Source organism: Cetorhinus maximus, chromosome 2 (assembly GCF_964194155.1).
Source record: "Cetorhinus maximus chromosome 2, sCetMax3.hap1.1, whole genome shotgun sequence".
Classification (NCBI taxonomy): domain Eukaryota; kingdom Metazoa; phylum Chordata; class Chondrichthyes; order Lamniformes; family Cetorhinidae; genus Cetorhinus; species Cetorhinus maximus.
The window spans coordinates 45,510,404-45,528,079 of NC_135880.1; the positions used below are offsets into that span (position 1 = coordinate 45,510,404).

Genomic DNA, 17,676 nt, shown 5'->3' on the forward strand with positions numbered 1-17,676 from the left:
GGCTAGCATTTGTTGCCCATCCCCAATTACAGAGAAGGTGGTGGAGGGCCACCTTCTTGAACTACTGCAATCCACGTGTTGTATGTACACCCATACTGCTGATAGGAAGTGAATTCCAGGTTTCCAGCAACAGTGAGGAAACAGCAATATAGTTCCAAGTCAGGATGGTGTTTGACTGGATGAAAGGGAATGCAGATGGTGGTGGTGTTCCCTTGCGGCTGCTGCCCCTTGTCCTTTTAAGTGGTAGAGGTTGCAGGTTTCAAAGTTGCATTCAAAGAAAGCTTCATGAGTTGCTGCTGCACATCTTGTAGATGGTACACACTGCTGCCACTGTGCGCTAGCAGTGGAGAGGGGATGATTGTTTAAGGTGGTGGATGGGGTTCAAGAGTTTGAAAAAGCAGGGGGAAAAATAGTATTATGTCACAGGAAAGTGGTTAAGTGTTTGGTTGGTGGGGATTTCCCTATTTTCCTCACTAAACTAAGCATTAGTTTAAACTAAGAGTCGTGAAATTAAAAATTTCATTTGGGGTGAGTAAAATCATAAGCGAATCAATAATGTGCATGAGCACAGAGCAATTTCACCCGAATGCAGCTTTCATCTGAGTGCAAGGGAATTTACTGGGTTTGGGAATTTGGTGAGGTGGGAATAAGGAGTGTTGCTCGGTATATAAAAGATAAACATAAATAGGGTTAAATTAGGACTGCTGTCTAAGTTACAGTAAAGACCTAAAGCATTGAACAAAATTTAATAAACTTAACAAGGTTCTCGACTAGATTAAAGAGTACAAATAAACAATTTTGTTTTATTTTGAAACTTGAAAACCTAATTAGTAAAATAAAATACGACCAAGATGGCAGGGAGGTGATGTGTTGCAACTGTAGAATGTGGGTGCTGGTGGAAGTGCAATTCACAATAACCATATCTTCAGTAAGTGCTTTCAACTCGAGAAACTTCAGTTCAGAGTTGACCTGAAGTCCAAGTTTTGGACACTGCAATGCATCAGGGAGGGAGAAAGTTACCTGTAAACTTTGCTCCCGCAGGCAGTCACACCCTTTAGGTCAAGTACTTCAGATGTGGTCTCTGGTGAGGGATAGGGAAGGTGTGACTACAAGTGAAGTAGGTACGGGGGTCCAGAAGGTAGCATTGGAGGAGGCTTCAGTCCTTGTACTTGTTCTTGCAGCCTTTGGGAATGAGAGCAGGGAGGATGCAAGGAGGATGCATATACTGACCACAACACAGTGGTACAGGGGGCAATTCAAGTTTTGGTGGGGGGGAATGTAATAATCATGGGGGACTGAGACATTAGCGGAATAGATACTGTTCGCTGCAGCTGAGAGCGCGAGCCCTGAAGACCGTTTTGCCTGCCCGGTGCCAGGGTTAAGAACATCTTCTCAAGGCTGGAGAGGAAGAATCCAGGTGCAGTAGTCCAGGTAGGTACCAAAGGTAGGATTAAAAAAATAGGTCGGCTCTGGGAACATGAGCAGCTAGCAGCTAAGTTAAAAAGCAGAACCACAAATGGTAATGATCTCTTGCTTGCTACCTGAGGCATGAACAAATTGGCATAGAATCAATAAAACCAGAGTTGAATATGTGGCTCAAAGATTAGTGTAAAAAAATGGGTTTCACTTCACAAGATAGCACGTATAGAGAGATGGTCACGCCGCAGGCTAGGAGTCCACAGGCAGGGAGGAAATGAGTGACCACCAGGCAGAGCAAGAGAATTGGCAGGCAGTGCAGGAATCTCCTGTGGCTATTCCCCTGCAAAACAAATATACCGCTTTGGATACTGTTGAGGGGAATGGCCTCTCAGGGGAAAGCAGCAACAGCCAAATTCGTTGCACCACGGTTGGCTCTGCTGCACAGGGGAGGAGTAAAAAAGTGTGGGAATGCAGTAGTTACAGGGGATTCAATTGTAAGGGGGATAGATAGGCGTTTCTGTGGCCACAAACGAGACTTCAGGATGGTATGCTGCATCCCTGGTGCTCGGATCAAGGGTGTCTCAGAGCAGCTACAGGACATTCTGAAGGGGGAGGGTGAACAGTCAGTGGTCGTGGTACACATTGGTACAAACGGCATAGGTAAAAAAAGGGATGAGGTCCTAAAAGCAGAATATAGGGAGTTAGGAAGTAAGTTGAAAAGTAGGACCTCAAAGGTAGTGATCTCAGGATTACTGCCAGTGCCACGTGCTAGTCAGAGTAGAAATAGCAGGATATATCGGATGAATACGTGGCTGAAGAGATGGTGCAAGTGGGAGGGTTTCAGATTCCTGGGACATAGGGACTAGTTCTGGGGGAGGTGGGACCAGTACAAACTGGATGGGTTACACCTGGGCTGATGTCCTAGGGGGGAATATTTGCTAGAGTGGTTGGGGAGGGTTTAAACTAAAATGGCAGGGAGATGGGAACCGGTACAAGGAGTCAGAGGAGGGGAATCAAGGGCAAGAACAAAAGACAGAAAGGGGCATAAGAAAAGTGATAGGCAGAGAAATCAAGGGCAAGAATCAGTGATAAATAGTGGGAACAGGACAAGTAATTTAAAAGACAAGCCTTAAGGCTTAAAAACAAAAAAACTACTGCGGATGCTGGAAATCCAAAACAAAAACAGAATTACCTGGAAAAACTCAGCAGGTCTGGCCACATCGGTGGAGAAGAAAAGAGTCGACGTTTCGGGTCCACACGACCCTTCAACAGAACTGTTGAAGGGTCGTGTGGACCCGAAACATCGACTCTTTTCTTCTCCACAGATGCTGCCAGACCTGCTGAGTTTTTCCAAGCCTTAAGGCTTTGTGCCTTAACACGAGGAGCATTCGTAATAAAGTGGATGAATTAACCACGCCTACAGATGTAAACATACAGAGACATGGCTGCAGGGTGACCAGGGATGGGAACTGAACATCCAGGGGTATTCAGTATTTAGGAAGGACAGACAAAAAGGAAAAGGCAGTGGAGTTGCATTGCTGGTTAAAGAGGAAATTAACACAATAGTGAGGAAAGATATTAGCTCCGACAATGTGGAATCTGTATGAGTAGAGCTGAGAAACACTAAGGGGCAAAAAATGTTAGTGGGGGTTGTACATAGACCCTCAAACTGTAGTGGTGAATGGTGAATGGCATTAAACAGGAAATTAGAGATGCATGCAATAAAGGAACATCTGTAATTATGGGTGACTTTAATCTGCATATAGATTGGGCAAATCAAATTAGTAACAATACCATAGAGGAGGAATTCCTGGAGTGTAAATGGGATGGTTCTCTGGACCAATACGTCGAGGAACCAAATAGAGAACAGGCCATCTTGGACTGGGTATTGTGTAATGAAAAATGAATAATTGGCAATCTAGTTGTGCGAGGCCCCTATCATAATATGATAGAATTCTTCATCAAGATGGAGAGTGACGAGGTTGATTCTGAGACTAGGGTCCTGATTCTTAATAAAGGAACCTATGATAGTATGAGGCGTCAGTTGGCTATGATGGATTGGGAAATGTTACTTAAACAGATGAGGTGGATAGGCAATGGCAAACGTTCAAAGAGCACTTGGGTGAACTGCAACAATTGTTTATTCCTGTCTGGCGCAAAAGTAAAACAGGAAAGGTGGCCAAACCATGGTTTACAAGGGAAATTAGAGATAATATTAGGTCCAAGGAAGAGGCATACAAATTGGCCAGAAAAAACAACAGGCCTGTGGATTGGGAGCACTTTAGAATTCAGCAAAGGAGGACCAAGGGATTGATTAAGAAGGGGAAAATAGAGCACAAGAGTAAGCTTGCGGGGAACATAAAAACTGACTGTAAATGTTTCGATAGGTATGTGAAGAGAAAAAGATTGATGAAAACAAATGTAGGTCCCTTACAATCAGAAACAGGGGAATTTATAATGGGGAACAAAGAAATGGCTGACCAAATAAATACATACATTGGTTCTGTCTTCGCAAAGGAGGACACAATAATATACCAGAAATGTTGGGGAACATAGGGTTTAGTGAGAGGGAGGAACTGAAAGAAATCAGTATTAGTAGGGAAATGGTGTTGGTGAAATTGATGGGATTGAAGGCCGATAAATCCCCAGGGCCTGATAATCTACATCCCAGATAATCTACATCCCAGAGTGCTTAAGGAAGTAGCCCTAGAGATAGAGGATGCATTGATGGTCATCTTCTGAGATTCTATAGACTCTGGAACAGTTCCTACCGATTGGAAGGCAGCTAATGTAACCCCACAATTTAAAAAGGGAGGTAGAAAGAAAACAGGGAATTATAGACCAGTCAGCCTGACATCGGTAGTGGGGAAAATTCTAGAGTCCGTTATAAAAGATTTAATAGCTGAGCACTTGGAAAACAGTGGCAGAATAGGACAGAGTCAGCATGGATTTACGAAAGGGAAATCATGCTTGACAAATCTACTGGAATTTTTCGGGGATGTAACTAGTAGAGTTGATGAGGGGGAGTCAGTGAATGTGGTTTATTTGGACTTTCAGAAGGCTTTCGACAACGTCCCACATAAGAGATTAGCGTGTAAAATTAAAGTGCATGGGATTGGGGGTAGTGTATTGAGATGGATAGAAAATTGGTTGGCAGACAGGAAACAAAGAGTAGGAATAAACAGGTCTTTTTCCGAATGGCAGGCAGTGACTAGTGGGGTACCACAGGGATCGGTACTGGGACCCCAGCTATTCACAATATATATTAATGATTTAGATGAGGGAATTAAATGTAATATCTCCAAATTTGCAGATGACACAAAGCTGGGTGGGAGGGTGAGCTGTGAGGAGGATGCAGAGATGCTTCAGTGTGTTTTGGATAAGCTGAGTGAGTGGGCAAATGCATGGCAGATGCAGTATAATGTGGATAAATGTGAGGTTATCCACTTTGGTGGCAAAAACATGAAGGCAGATTATTATCTGAATAGCTACAAATTGAAAGAGGGGAATGTGCAATGAGACCTGGGTGTCCTTGTACACCAGTCACTGAAGGTAAGCATGCAGGTGCAGTAGGCGGTAAAGAAGGCAAATGGTATGTTGGCCTTCATAGCCAGAGGATTCGAGTACAGGAGCAGGGATGTCTTGCTGCAATATACAGGGCCTTGGTGAGACCACACCTGGAATATTGTGTGCAGTTTTGGTCACCTTATCTGAGGAAGGATGTACTTGATATAGAGGGAGCGCAGCGAAGGTTTACCAGACTGATTCCTGGAATGGCGGGAGTGACATATGAGGAGAGATTGAGTCGGTTAGGATTATATTCGCTGGAGTTCAGAAGAATGAGAGGGGGGATCTCATAGAAACCTATAAAATTCTAACAGGACTAGACAAGGTAGATGCAGGAAAGATGTTCCCAATGGTGGAGGAGCCCAGAACCAGGGGTCACAGTCTAAGGATATGGGGTAGACCGTTTAGGACTGAGATGAGGAGCAATTTCTTCACCTAGAGAGTGGTGAGCCTGTGGAATTCACTACCACAGAAAGTAGTTGAGGCCAAAACATTGTATGTTTTCAAGAAGGAATTAGATATAGTTCTTGGGGCGAAAGGGATCAAAGGGTATGGGGAGAAAGTGCAAGCAGGCTATTGAGTTGGATGATCAGCCATGATCATGATGAATGGCGGAGCAGGCTCGAAGGGCCGAATGGCCTACTCCGGCTCCTATTTTCTATGTTTCTATGAGAATTGGCCGTCCAGTGCTGGGAAAGAGTGGGCTGCTCCACTGGTATAGGCTTCATTCAAACTATGCTGGGACCAGTATCCTGACAAATGAAATAACTAGGGCTGTACACTGGGCTTTAAACTAAATGGTGAGGGGGAAGGGTTCACACGGGGACAAATTTAGAAAGTTAAAGAGAAAGCTTTGTGTTCTGGCACTCCTGCTCTGCACTTCTGATATCACTATTTCAATTTATGTCTGTGCTCCTTCCAGCAAAAGCCTGTTCGGCCACTGGACCTTATATCCTGCTCAACTCCTGCTCCCAGGCTGGCTCTGCTGTGCACCTTATATTCCATTCCACTGCTGCTCAGCTCATTCACCCAGACTTGCTTTGCCACCATGCTTTTTATCCCACTCCACTCTCACTCAGTTCCCCTCCCAGGCTTGCTCTGCTGTCACACCATTACAGCCTTGGTTCAAACATGAATAAAAAAGCTGAACTCCAGAAGTGAGGTGAGAGTGACTGGCCTTGACATCAAGGCAGCATTTGACCAAGTGTGGCTTCAGGAAGCTCGAGCGAAACTGGTGTCAAAAGGAATCAGGTGGAAAACTCTTCGCTGGTTGGAGTCATGCCTAACACAAAGGAAGATAGTTGTGGTTGTTGGAGGTCAATCATCTCAGCTCTAGGACATCACTGCAAGAGTTCCTCAGGGTAGTGTCCTAGGCCCAGCCATCTTCAGCTGCTTCATCAATGACCTTCCTTCCATCATAAGAACAGAAGTGGGGAAGTTCGCTGATGACTGCACAATGTTCAGCAGCATTCATGGACTGCTTCAGTATCGGAGCAGTCATGCCCAAATGCAGCAAGAACTGGACAAAATCCAGGTTTAGGCTGACAGGTGGCATTTGTGCCACACAAGTGCTGGGCAATGGCCATCTTCAACTAGAGAATCTAACCATCGCCCCTTGGCATTACCATCGCTGAATCGCCCACTATCAATATCCTGGGGGTTACCATTGACCAGAAACTGAACTGGACATATAAATACTGTGGCTACAAGAACAGGTCAGAGGCTAGGAATCCTGTGGCGGGTAACTCATCTCCCGACTCCCCAAAGCCTGTCCACCATCAACAAGGCACAAGTCAGGAGTGTAATGGAATACTCTCCGCTTGCCTGGATGAGTGCAGCTCCAACAACACTCAAGAAGCTTGACACCATCCAAGACAAAGCAGCCCGCTTGATTGGCACCCCATCCACAAACATTCACTCCCTCCACCAGCAAAGAACAGTGGCAGCACTGTGTACCATCTGCAAGATGCACTGCAGGAACTCACCAAGCCTCCTTAGGCAGCACCTTTCAAACCCACTACCACTACAATGTGGAAGGACAAGGGCAGCAGACACATGGGAACACCTGCAAGTTCCCCTCCAAGCCACTCACCATCCCAACTTGGAAATATATCGCCGTTCATTCACTGTCGCTTGGTCAAAATCCTGGAACTCCCTCCCTAACTAACTCCCTCTCTCCCTGTACCGACACCACATGGACTGCAGCGGTTCAAGGAGGCAGCTCACCACCACCTTCTCTAGGGCAATTAGGGATGGGCAATAAATGCTGGCCGAGCCAGCAATGCTCACATTCATGAACCAATAAGAAAAAACACCTTCAACCCTCCCTGTTCTGGCTCCTCCTTGTGTCACCTTTTATCAATACTGCATATTGCTAAAATAGACCAGCAATAACATTCAATTTGATATGCAAATTGTGTAGCAGGATTTTAAGTGATTTAACAGTGAAGCCCAACGCAAACTGGAGGAACAGCACCTCATCTTCCGACTAGGCACTTTACAGCCTTCCGGGCTGAATACTGAATTCAACAACTTTAGATCTTAAACTCCCTCCCCCCAACCCCACCCCGTTTCTTCCCCCTCCCTTTTGTTTTTTTCAATAATTTATATAGATTTTTCTTTTCCCACCTATTTCCATTATTTTTAAATCTACAACTAATACCTTGTCAGTCTTTCCACCCCACCCCCACTAGAGCTGTACCTTGAGTGTCCTGCCATCCATTCTTAATTAGCACTTTTCTTAGATAATATCACCACCTTCAACCCCTCTTTGATCCTTTTGTCTGTGACATCTTTTGATTATCTGCTCCTATCACTGCTTGTTTGTCCCTACAACCACCCCACCCTCAACTTCTCTCCCCCCGCCCCCCCACCTTAAACCAGCTTATATTTCACCCCTCTCCTAACTATACTCAGTTCTGTTGAAGGGTCATGTGGACTCGAAACGTCGACTCTTTTCTTCTCCACCGATGCTGCCAGACCTGCTGAGTTTTTCCAGGTAATTCTGTTTTAATATGGAGGCAACACAGGTCCTATGAGGCTTTTAGTGTGGAGATGTATATTCATGTGAAAGATTAACTTTAAAGAAGTAAATTTCTCTTAAAGATTATGTGAACTAGGGACCAACCATAACACTTTTATTCACTGACAGGAATCATCAATCCTGTACTACACTATCAACTGCATGACTGTACTTTCAAAGGTAGGGATGGTTGGGACCAACTATGAACCTCCATTTTGCAGCAAAGGATGGTGCTGCAATAATCACTTTATATAGTATAAAACTGAAAAAAAGTTAGGTAAACTGGAAAACAAACGTTGTGCACAAATAAAAATGGATGCATTTCTTCAACTAATAAGTTTTAGATGTGAATATTGACAGCTCCTTGAAATGCGTGAAATATTTGACTCCAAGCAATTTAATGAAGTTAGAATGCAGCACACTGGAAATTGGATTATTTTTTGGCAATTTTTTTTACCATCAGGAAAAGTAAAATGGTCCAAGAGTAAAATTTGAAGAAGGAAGTTCAGCAGTTTTGTTTCCTTTTAAATACAGCTTAAGTGAGCAAAGAGCAAAACCATTTTTTCTAAATAAGCCGTTAAACTTGTTTCATACGTACCTTTATTAGACCATGGCTTTGTGTGGGTGCTCCTCCTAAAACTGGAATAGGTTGTTTGAGAGCCACGCTCAAAAATAGGATCATTTTCTTCAACTATATTAGGTCCCTTCTTCCTCAAAACCTCAACCGTTAAACTATTTTTTGTTTCAAGAAAAATAAAACAAATAAATTTGCATTCCACAGAAAATTATTGCAAGCTTAAAACAACGCAATATGATCTCCCTCCATTACAAAGCACAGCCTACTTAGTTCTGCCGTGAACTATCAATGCATATTCTCTCATTTATTGCTGTGCTTGTTGCAAAGACTAAATTTATTGGGTGGAATTCATAACTGAGCAAGTGATGCTACAGTTCAAGAGCACTGGTCAGCACTGGAATACTGCACTCAGTTCTAAGCACTGAATCTCAGGAAATCTGTACCCAAGGCCTTGGAATCACCAATATGATACCATGGCTTAAAGGGGTCAATTACGAGTACAGGTTGTATAAAGTTGGCTTGTATTGCGCCTTGCATTCAAATGATAGATGGGTGACTGCTAAAGGATCAAACAGGGTAGTTATAAGTAGGTGAATCTAAAACAAGAGTGTATAATCTTCAAATTGGTGTAATCACACAAGTGGTGGAAATTTGGAACCCCCTCCCCAAAAAGGCTATGGATTTTGGGTCAAATGAAATGTTCAAAATCAAGATCAATAGAGTTTTTTTTCAGTTAGGTTATCAAGGGATGATGGATTAATGACAAGTAAATGGATTTGAGATATAGATTATCCACTGGCTGATTGAATGGTCAAGCAGGCTCCAGGAGTTGAATGGCCTATTTCTGTTGCTACGTTCCACTGAAATGTAACTTTCCCTTTTATTCTATAGGCTTCAACTATGTTGAATAGTCCATTATATGGCACTTCATCAAACACCTTTTGGAAGTCCATGCACACCACATCAACTACATTACCCTCATCAATCCCCTCCGTTGCCTCATCAAAAAATTCAATCAAGTTGATTAAACATGAAAATAAACGCAAAATACTGTGGATGCTGGAAATCTGAAATAAAAACAGAGTGCTGGAAATACTCAGCAGGTCTGGCAACATCTATGAAAAGAGAAACAGAATTAATATGGAGCTAAATATGACTTCTTCAGAAATGATTAAACACTATTTGCCTTTAACAAATCCATGCTGGCTTTTCTTAAATAATCTGCACTGTTCAAATGACTGTTAATTGTTGTTCCGATTTATTATCTCTAAAAACTTGCCCACTGCCAAGGTGGGGAAGCCAATTTAAAGCCCCCTTGAATCTACAAAGCTACAGAATAAATCAACAACATTTATTTTAAACCAAGGTCACTGAGTAGTTTTGACACAGGGATCCAGGCCCTAGACCAAAATACTTGAATTATTACTGAACATCATTGTTCATGTTCATTCATCTAAGATAATTCTAATTGATGACCTGCTAATACAAGGCAAAGCGTTTAAATCATAAATGTTTTAGTATTGTGGGTTTACCTTTCTTCATCAATAATAATAGAGCCATCTTCAGCTACTTTGACTCGTGGACCCAAAACTGCATCATCAGATTCTTCATCTTCATCCTCATTAGGTGGGGGATTAATGGTTCCCTCTTCTGGCCTACAATATAAATAGGAAGATATACTGTGAATGTCAGAGTCTAAACTCTTTCACACTACAATTGTCATGACAATGGGAAATTTAAGAATCGTTAATAATAAATGTGGTGGTGATGACTGGGAAATGCTCTTATTTTCTATCCTTCAATCATTATGTGTTTATTTTTAATTTTTATCATTGATCCAACAGATCCCAGAAAACTAAATTCACACTATTACCAAAAATAGTGTTTTATTATTAATTTAAAATTCCTTTGTTAAAACTTGGTAAGTGAAAAACTGGTGAAAATCACCAAGACATCTACGACTTTCTAAAAGCATTAATTTTAAAATGAAGCTTATTTTTGTAAATGGTTGAACATATACTCACTCTTTGGTTAGAACTGGGAGAGGTGGTCTTTTTTCTTCTTCAAATGAAGATCTGTAAGGAATTGCATTCAAATAACATCAAAACTTCATATTACTTGCACATAAACAATAAATGTAGTATGAAAAGGCTAATTTCATGCCATTAAAATGCATTCTATCAGGAATATTATATAATAAATATACTTAGAATATCACCAGGCCACTTACAGCATTGGATTTGTATCAGGCAAGTAATAGATGAAGTCTCTCATTGTCATTTTAGTACGTTCTGGGGGGCTACCGGTTTCCCAAATTGGAATTGTTTCTCTGCGAGCTTTCTGCAATGTCCCAAAAGAAGAAAAATTGGGTAACAATGCATCATTACCAGGAAAATAAGTTAAAAAGGACAACATTGGTGTGCAATATATCAATCGCAGTGTAGAGAAAAGAATAAACAGAAAATACCAAATGTGCCTGCTGTGATGCTACATTTAAATACAAAGTGCACTGGGTCACATAATACAAGAACAATTGGAATCACAAGTTAACTACTGGATCACACCAGGACCCCTGTGGCATGGTGCTTCAATTATACAGTACACATTGGTCCAAATTTTGCATGGATAGTAACAGTGAGGTTAACAAGACTCACCATAAAACGGACAACAACCTCTGGCATCAGCACACCCAATTAAATGTGTAAATCCAGAACTTGCGTTAGAGATACCCCACTCCTCCACAGGTTGTGCTCCAATGGTACTCACAGTGTCAATGCAAAGCATGAAGTTGCAGTAGTTGCCCACTTATTTCCCACTAAAAGCGTCAGTAAAAGTAAATAATGAATTCACGAGTTTGAATTTTTAAACTGTGACAATTGATCATAGCAACCAGACAATCTCCCTGACCCTGAAAAATTAATTGTGAAGTTTCATTCCTTCATAAGCTATTGAGTATTCAAAAGTTTAAATTTTGTTTTACTTTTTTTTTAACCTCTTTTCCTTATTACCATTTGTATTTCGAACACAGGAAATAGGAGCAGAGTAGGCCTTTTGGCCCCTCGAGGCTGCTCCGTCCATTCAATAAGATCACGGCTGAACTGTTTGTGTTTCATGTCCCGCATTTCCATCTATCCCCGATAACCTTTGATTCCTTTGCCTAACTAGAATCTATCTACCTCGTCCTTAAAAATATTCAGTGACCCTGCCTCCACCACCTTCTGAGGCAGAGGTCCAAAGTTGCACAACCAGAGAAACAAATTCTCCTCATCTCTGTCCAACAAGGGGAACTCCTAATTTTAAAACAATGCCCCCTTGTTCTGGACTCACCCACTAGAGGAAACATCCTGTCGATGTCCAGCTTGTCAAGGCCATTCAAGATCTTATATACTTCAGTCAAGCCACCCCTCACTCCTCTAAACTCCAGTGGAAACAAGTCCAGCCTGTCCAACCTTTCCTCATATGACAACCCACCCCTCATTCCAGATATTAATCGAGTAAACCTCCTCTGAACTGCCTCCAATGCTTTTACATCTTTCCCTTAAATAATGAGAACAAAGCTGCATACAGTATTCGAGATGCAGTCTCACCAATGCCCTGTTTAACTGAAGCATAATATCCTTACTTTTATGTTCAACTTCTCTTGTAATAATAGCATTCCATTAGCCTTCTTGATTACATGCTGTACCTGCATACTAACTTTTTGTGACTCATGTACGAGCACATCTAGGTCTCTTTGCACCTTCGACTTCTGCAGTCGTTCTCCGTTTAAGTAATATTCTGTTTTTTTTATTCTTCCTGCCAAAGTGAACTTCATATTTTCCCACATTATACTCCATCTGCCAGATTTTTGCCCACTCACTCAATCTATCTATATCCATCTGAAAACTCCTTATGTCTTCTTCACAACATACTTTCCTAGCTATCTTGTGGCATCTGAAAATTTAACTGCCATGCCTTCACTCCCCTCATCTAAGTCATTGATGTAAACTGTAAAAAGGTGAGGGCCCAGCATAGGCCCCTGTGGGACTCCACTCGTCACATCTTGCCAGCCTGAAAAAGGCCCATTTATGCCTACTCTCTGCTTCCTGTTCGCCAGTCAATCTTTTATCTATACCATTATGTTAACCCCTATACCATGGACTTTTATTTTCCTCAATAACCTTTGATGTGGCACTTTATCAAATGCCTTCCAGAAATCCAAGTACAGCACAGCCACCGGTTCCCCTTTATCCACAGCACGTTACTTCCTCACAGAACTCCAACAAGTTGGTTAAACACGATTTCCTTTCCACAAAACCAATTGACTAAGAAGTCAGCCTTAATTATGCCATAATTGAAGAATTGATAATTAATTAGTAGTTGTATTAATAATATATTCGAAGTCTATAAGCTTGTTTTAAAATGTATTCATTAGCCGTTGAGAGTTCGGCTTTTGGAAAAGAAAGTGCAATTAGATACTGTGTGCCAGCTGGGAGCTCCATGGCCTTGGTAAAGTTTAGACAAGAAGCAGGTAATGAAAGGAGATTTGTACAAAATCAGATATAGGAAGCATTGTGAACTGTCCCATTAGAGGATACAATGGAACAATGCACGGAGGTGGCAAAATTCAATGAAAATAATTCAGTAATAAAATAGGCCAATTGTTAAGTTACAACAGGCCCAATTCGGGATGAGGTAATGGCAATTTAGGGGTTAAGTGGAGCTTCCGAGAGGCATCTTTGCTAGCCAGTCTCATATCAGAAAGGATAGACATATCCTCTGTAAGATGTAAGATTGGGGAAAGGTGGCAAGTTAAAAGAACTGATAACTCTAAAGGTTGCTTAAATCTACAGATAGGAACATAGGAAATAGGAGCAGGAGTAGACCATTCGGCCAGTTGAGCCTGCTGCGCCATTCAAACAGATCATGGCTGATCTTCGACCTCTACTCCATTTTTCCCCACTATGTCACGATCGTGTCATTTGTGAGTTGAAAAGAATTGAGTTAGTTATTTAAACTTCACCTTCTATATTACATTTCTCAACTAGAATCTATTCAATCTAGAACTTCTGCATCAGTAGTCTTATGTATGACTTCATTATTCCGTTTTCAAATAAACCTTCGTCTAATTTCAGCACTGAAGTCTCATGGTCTACCTATTATGGTTAAAGCCTCAAAAATATATATCTTTATTAAGATAGGTATTGGTAAGTTAATTTATGATTGTGGGATTCTGATGTACAAGTTATGCATCCCAAAAACCTAAGCTAATCAAAAATCTCTCACAACCCGGTCCACAACACAACAAAAACAAATCATTAAAATTTGTATTAAGGGTTTCCACTTTGAGTGACTTTGTTAATCATTTTGAATTGCAATATTTGGGCTTTATAACACTAACTCACATTTATATAGCACCTTTAACATGGGAAAATGGCAGAATGCTCTTGACAGTAGCATAATCAAATAAAATTGATCCAGTGTAAAGGAAGAGATATTAGGAGGGGTGACTAAATACTTAGTTTAAAAAGGTAGGATAAAAAACTATAGGCCAGTTAGCCTAACATCTGCCTTTGGGAAAATGCTAGAATCCATTATTAAGGTAGTAACAGCAGGACATTTAGAAAATCATTATGCAATTAAGCAACATTAACATGGTTTTATGGAAAGGAAATAGTGTTTGAAAAATTTATTTCAGTTCTTTGAAGATGTAACAAACAGGCTGGATGATAGGGGAACAGTAAATATAGTTTTTGAATTTCCAAAAGGCATTAGATAAAGTGCCACATAAAAGGTAACTGCACAAGGCAAGACCTCATGGTGTGGGGCTGATATATTAGCATGGAGAGAGGATTGGCTAATAGGAAACAGAGTGCCGGGATAAATGAAAACAGAATTACCTGGAAAAACTCAGCAGGTCTGGCAGCATCGGCGATGCTTCTCCGCCAATGTTGCCAGACCTGCTGAGTTTTTCCAGGTAATTCTGTTTTTGTTTTGGATTTCCAGCATCTGCAGTAGTTTTTTGTTTTTAGTTTTTTGTTTTTATGCTGGGATAAATGGGTCATTTTCAACTTGGCAAACTATAATTAGTGGAGTGTCACAGGGATCAGTGCTGGGGCCTCAACTATTTATGATCTATATTAATGACTTACGTAAAGAGACTGATGGTATTGCAGCCAAATTTGCTAACTTTGTAAAAATTAAAAAGCAAGTTGTGAGGAGGATAATAAAGAGTCTGCAAAGGGATATTGATAGGTTAAGTGAGTGGGCAAAAATTTGACAGACCAAATAAAACATGCAAAAATGTGAGGTTGTCCACATTGGCAGGAAGAATAGAAAAGCAGTATATTATTTAAATGGAGAGAAACTACAGAATGAAGTGATACAGAGGGATCTGGGAGTCCTCATGCACGAATCACAAAGTTAGGTACATGTAAGTACAGCAAGTAATTGAGAAGGCAAAGGGAATGTTGGCCTATATAGCAAGGAGGATGGAGTATTAAAGTAGGAAAGTCTTGCTAAAACTGAATAGGCTATTGGTGAGAGGACACGTGCGCAGTTTTAGTCTCTTTACTTAAGGACAGATATAAATGCATTGGAGGCAGTTCAGAGAAGGGTCACTCAGCTGTTTCTTGGGATGAGGGGGCTGCCTTATGAGGAAAGGTTGAGCAGGTTAGAAACATAGGAAATAGGAGGAGTAGGTCATTCTGCCCTTCGAGCCTGCTCTGTCATTCAATATGATCATGGCTGATCCTCTATCTCAAAATCATACTCCAACTCTCTCCCCATACCCCTGACGCCTTTAGAGTCCTGAAATCCATTTCCTCCTTAAATATATTCAGTGACTTGGCCTCCACAGCCTTCTGTGGCAGAGGATTCCACAGGTTCGCCAACCTGAGTGAAGAAGTTTCTCCTCATTTCAGTCCTAAATGGCATATCCCATGTCCTGAGACAGTGATCCCTTCTTCTAGACACCCCAGCCATAGGACACATCATCCCTATATCCAATCTGTCCAGCCCTGTCAGAATTTTATACATTACAATGGGATCCTCTCTCATTCTTCTAAACTCCAGTGAATACAGATGTTATGACCGACGCAGTTGGTAAAGTGGAGTTATTTCCTCATACGATAATCCTGCCATGCAGTAATCAGTCTGGTGAAGGAAACTTTAACAACTGTCATTACCTATAAGTTTAAGTGTTATGTTTGAGATGTGACTCTAAATTCAGGAATCAAGCCATCAGTTCTCGAGGTTTTACATTAAACTAAATGAAACATTTTATTAATTTACACAGGTTAAAATATATATACACATAGCTACAAATTACTGCTATCATAACTTTTAACAAATTCCTAAACTAATCTCCATTAAGGCAACAACAACCCACAGACTTAACCAGACACCAGACAAGCATTTTCACCTGACGAAGTCAAAATGAAGTTCTTTTCACTTTGGTTCCTGTGGAGAACAGTTGGAGGCCTACAGCTGCTGTTGATCTCACATTGCCTCTACCCTACACACCCAAAAACTGAAGTTATACCTACCACCGCCCATTGAATATAAATTCTCATTGTATCACCAGCCTCTTATAACAATAAAACCCCTTTCATAGTACCAATTTTATTAGTAACATAAACATATTACTTGGTAGCTGCAAGAAAGGCATCAGTTTTCACCCCATGTCTTGAATGCTTTATTCAAAAAATGCAAATGCACACTATCTCTCTTACATGTCAAAACTAGTACACATCAAAGCACCCAGGCTAGCTGGCTTTAACCCAATTAAGACACACCCACTGACTAAACCTCCATTTTAAAAGAACAATATTTTCCAATAATATTATATACAGTCAGCCCAATCTTTCCTCATACGATAATCCTGCCATGCAGTAATCAGTCTGGTGAACCTTCACTGCACTCCCTCTATGGCAAGTATATCCTTTCTTAGGTAAGACGACCAAACGGTACACAATACTCCAGCTGTGGTCTCACCAAGGCCCTGTACACAGCTGCAGTAGGACATCTTTGCTCCTGTACTCAAGTCCTCTCACAATGAAGGCCAACATACCACTTGCCTTCTTAACTGTTGCTGCACCTGCATGCTTGCTTTCAGTGATTGGTGTACAAGGACACCCAGGTCCCTTTGTACATTAACATTTCTCAATCTATCACCATTTAAATAACACGCTGCCATTCTGTTTTTCCTACCAAAGTGGATAACTTCACACATATCCATGTTATACTGCATCTGCCATGTATTTGCCCACTCACTCAGCCTAAGTCACCTTGAAGCCTCTTAACACTCTCCTCACCGCTCACATTCCCACCAAATTTCGTGTCGTCAGCAAACTTGGAAATATTACATTTGGTTCCCTCATCCAAATCATTGATATATATTGTGAATGCCTGTAGCCCAAGCACTGATCCCTGCGGCATGCCACTAGTCACCACCTGCCACTCTGAAAAAGACCCATTTATTCCTACTCTGTTTCCTGTCTGCTAACCAATTCTCAATCCATGCCAATATATTACACCCAATTAACCAATTATAAACTAACCTCTTATGTGGGACTTAATCAAAAGCTTTCGGAAAATCCAAATACACCACAGCCATTGGTTCTCCCTTATCTATTCTACTAGTTACGCCCTTAAAAAGCTCTAGTAGATTTGTCAAACATGATTTCTCTTTCATAAATCTCGTTGATATTTTCTAAGTGTCCTGTTATCACATCCTTTATGGTAGACTAGCATTTTCCCTACTACTGATGTTAGGCTAACAGGTCTATAATTCGCTGTTTTCTGCCTCTCTCCTTTTTAAAATAGTGGGGTTACATTTGCCACCCTCCAATCTGCTGGGACTATTCCAAACTCTACAGAATTTTGAAAGATGACAACCAACGCATCCACTATTTCCATGGCCACCTCCTTTAGTACCCTGCGATGTGGATTTTCAGGCCCTGGGGATTTATCAGCTTTCAGGGCCTGCGAATGAAATTGAAGGACACTAATAACATACCAGAAATGTTGGGGAACACAGGGTTTAGTGAGAGGGAGGAACTGAAAGAAATCAGTATTAGTAGGGAAATGGCGTTGGGGAAATTGATGGGGT

The 17,676-nt window shown here is 41.3% G+C and overlaps 1 protein-coding gene across 4 annotated transcripts in view; it reads right to left on the minus strand.

Moving 5' to 3' along the window:
• LOC144693924 (uncharacterized) overlaps positions 1 to 17,676 on the minus strand; it is a 129,364-nt gene that overhangs the window by 68,746 nt on the left and 42,942 nt on the right. For all 4 annotated transcript variants that reach the window (XM_078564163.1, XM_078564154.1, XM_078564146.1 and 1 more), the window contains exons 4-7: positions 10,816 to 10,925; positions 10,610 to 10,660; positions 10,118 to 10,240; positions 8,607 to 8,740 (exon numbers count right to left, since the gene is read on the minus strand). In XM_078564163.1, the coding sequence (XP_078420289.1) occupies positions 8,607 to 8,740; positions 10,118 to 10,240; positions 10,610 to 10,660; positions 10,816 to 10,925 (418 nt within the window). The remainder of the gene's footprint in view (positions 1 to 8,606; positions 8,741 to 10,117; positions 10,241 to 10,609; positions 10,661 to 10,815; positions 10,926 to 17,676) is intronic.